At 41.4% G+C, this 2,459-nt stretch overlaps 1 protein-coding gene across 1 annotated transcript in view; it reads right to left on the bottom strand.

Annotated features, from left to right (window-relative positions):
• The window catches only part of tbx20 (T-box transcription factor 20), a gene marked incomplete in the record, with an annotated part of 12,056 nt that extends 11,482 nt beyond the window's left edge, over positions 1 to 574 (bottom strand). Inside the window, 1 exon segment of the mRNA XM_014028305.1 lies at positions 36 to 574. Within this exon segment, the coding sequence (XP_013883759.1) occupies positions 36 to 165 (130 nt within the window).
• Positions 575 to 2,459: the final 1,885 nt, after the last annotated feature.

Raw genomic sequence — 2,459 nt, 5'->3', positions numbered from 1 at the left:
TGTGTATCCGTGCCCTCCTGTTCCTCTCCTCCTACCCAGAGGTTTGATGGTGTTCTCCTCCTCCTCCTTGTCCTTGCTGGACTTCCCGCTGGACATCAGGGCGGCGATGGAGAAAGCATTCGCCCGGGATGAGAGCTGCGGTTTCGGGGACGACGTGTACTCCATGTCGGGCGGAAAAACAACAACAAATTCCTCTTCAGGTTCAAAGAAAACAGCAGAAATCCTCCAGCAGCTGCGCGCCTTCAGCCTCCAGGAGAAAAAACAATCAGACTCAGGAAAGCCGCGCGCACTTTGTCCCAGATTTGAGGATTTTGTTTGTTATTATTATTATTATTATTTTAATTGTGCAGGGTTCTGGGTCCTGCTGGACTCATGGTGGAAGGCTGGTTCGTGTCAGACCTGAGGCCAGCTGCTTCTGTGCSACTCTCCGCTCCGGTTCCCCCCTCCCCTTATAATTCCCGGCAGCCCCTCCAATCAGGGCCTCTGCCTCCACGTGACGCGCGCTCCGTCCCCACAGAGGCCCTGAAAACCAGCAGCCAATTAAATAACCTCACTTTTATTTTTTATATTTCATGCCAAAGATCCAAAGCCCACAGAGAGGAGAGCTGGGAGGGAAGAATGTGAGAAGTTTATGAMTGTAGGCTGATGACAGACTGAAGTGACAAATCTGCAAATATATGAGAGGAAATCCTTCACTGTGAGCACAATGTTAGGAAAAATAAGATTACTCACTCATTTAAAGGCTTCAAAAACAATAAACTCGTGGTTTTATTGGAACACGAGAGACGACGGAGAGTTTTATCATAAAACAAATCCTAAAAGGCCAAAGAAAGTTGAAAGAATTTCATCAAATCAAATATCTGATGAATTAAAATGTTTAATATTTTTACACTTTTCTTTAAATTGATTTGAATGCATTTAATTCCAACTAGAACACAGTCGTTTCATTTTGATTGTTTTCTTTTTAAGCAACTTTAACAAACTGTTTATTCAAATTTGATGAACAATAACTATATTTCAGACATTTGCGTTCAGATTTCTGTCATTTTTACTTGTTTCATAATGTTTTATGCTGGGATTAGAAAAGGAAGAGAAAAATACACAAAGGGTGTTTTTTTTTATTATTTAAACCCACTGAGTAAAACAGATCCCAGCACAGATCATCTGTTCAAAAGTTCATCTTTTCAGATAATCTGAGGTTCAAAACTGTTTTTGAGAGAAACTAAATTAGGAAAACAGCAAAATAAAAGATTTTAATGACTGAACCCTGTTTCAGCAACGTGTTTTTGTTGATTTGTTTTTCCCCACTTGAAGTCAGKGAGTTAGGAAAATAATGTAATTAAGTTTTAAGGTGGATAAGAAACAAATTGGCGCCCAGTTCTCCTTCCACACAGTAAAAACTGATGGGTTTAAAACATTATGTCGCCCAGCTCTGGGTCAAATGTGGACCGAGTCGACTCTGGATGGTTTGAACTTGGCGATATATCCGTTTACTGTCTTTAGCTGTTTGTTTGGAGCCACAGATGCAGAATATTTGCACATCTGGATCCCAGCAGTCAGAGAGACTAGAGGGAGCCACATTCAAGCTTAGAGGACTTCACCTGCATCGTGCTCCCAGTGAGGACCTCTGTGTTGTCAGTTTCTGTGTGTGTCCTCAATGTGACTTTCTTTCCTCTGTGAGAGGCATAACACACACATATACATTCACACTCTCACACACACATATACACACAGAGAGCCAGAGACCGGCCRGGCGGCTAAACCTATTAGGAGGCTCCTGAATGCAAATCTGCTGCTGCAGATATTTAATAAGAGACCTGCGCCGGCAAATCAGATTACCTCACAATTGCCAGCGGATAATGTGCTAAAAGCTTTCCAACTTAAGCGTCCCTCCTTACTGAATATTATTCACACTTYGAGGGGCCAGATCCGCCTTAAAGACACAGGCAGCAAGGCCCAGATGGTGGTCTGCGGTGGTGCTTTTCACACATGGAAGCAGAGATTTTAAAAAGCAACGTGTCTTCGTTTCTACGATAAATAATCATCGAGCCCTCATGGTTAAAGTGGTAAAAACAACCGAGAATACAAGACACAAGAAGAGTGTGGATTATGAGTTATTTAAAAAAGAAATAATGTTTAAATTCAACATTATGTTGGTTTTCTCGCTTTTGTTTTTGTTTCCTAATGCTCCCTTTAGCTTTTAGCTAAAGTTATGCTTTATAGCGAMTGTTTTGCTAGATTTCGTTTGCAGTTTGCAGGGATTTTTTGTGGAAAAAAGGGAATTTGGTGAACAATGCAGGGAAACTGACAACCAAATATACTTGGACGTGCCGGATTTGAGATTTTAAAACTGTTTTAATTTTATCCTGATGCATCTCAGTAATCCAGGTTCTTCTGGACGGGTTCTTCTCTAATGAAACGTTTCGTCTCTCTTCCAAGAGACTTCTTCAGTCTGAGAG

The sequence above is a fragment of the Austrofundulus limnaeus genome, unplaced genomic scaffold, assembly GCF_001266775.1.
Source record: "Austrofundulus limnaeus strain Quisiro unplaced genomic scaffold, Austrofundulus_limnaeus-1.0 Scaffold743, whole genome shotgun sequence".
Classification (NCBI taxonomy): domain Eukaryota; kingdom Metazoa; phylum Chordata; class Actinopteri; order Cyprinodontiformes; family Rivulidae; genus Austrofundulus; species Austrofundulus limnaeus.
Note: the sequence above shows the minus strand (reverse complement) of the source record. Positions and strands in the feature narration are given on the sequence as shown.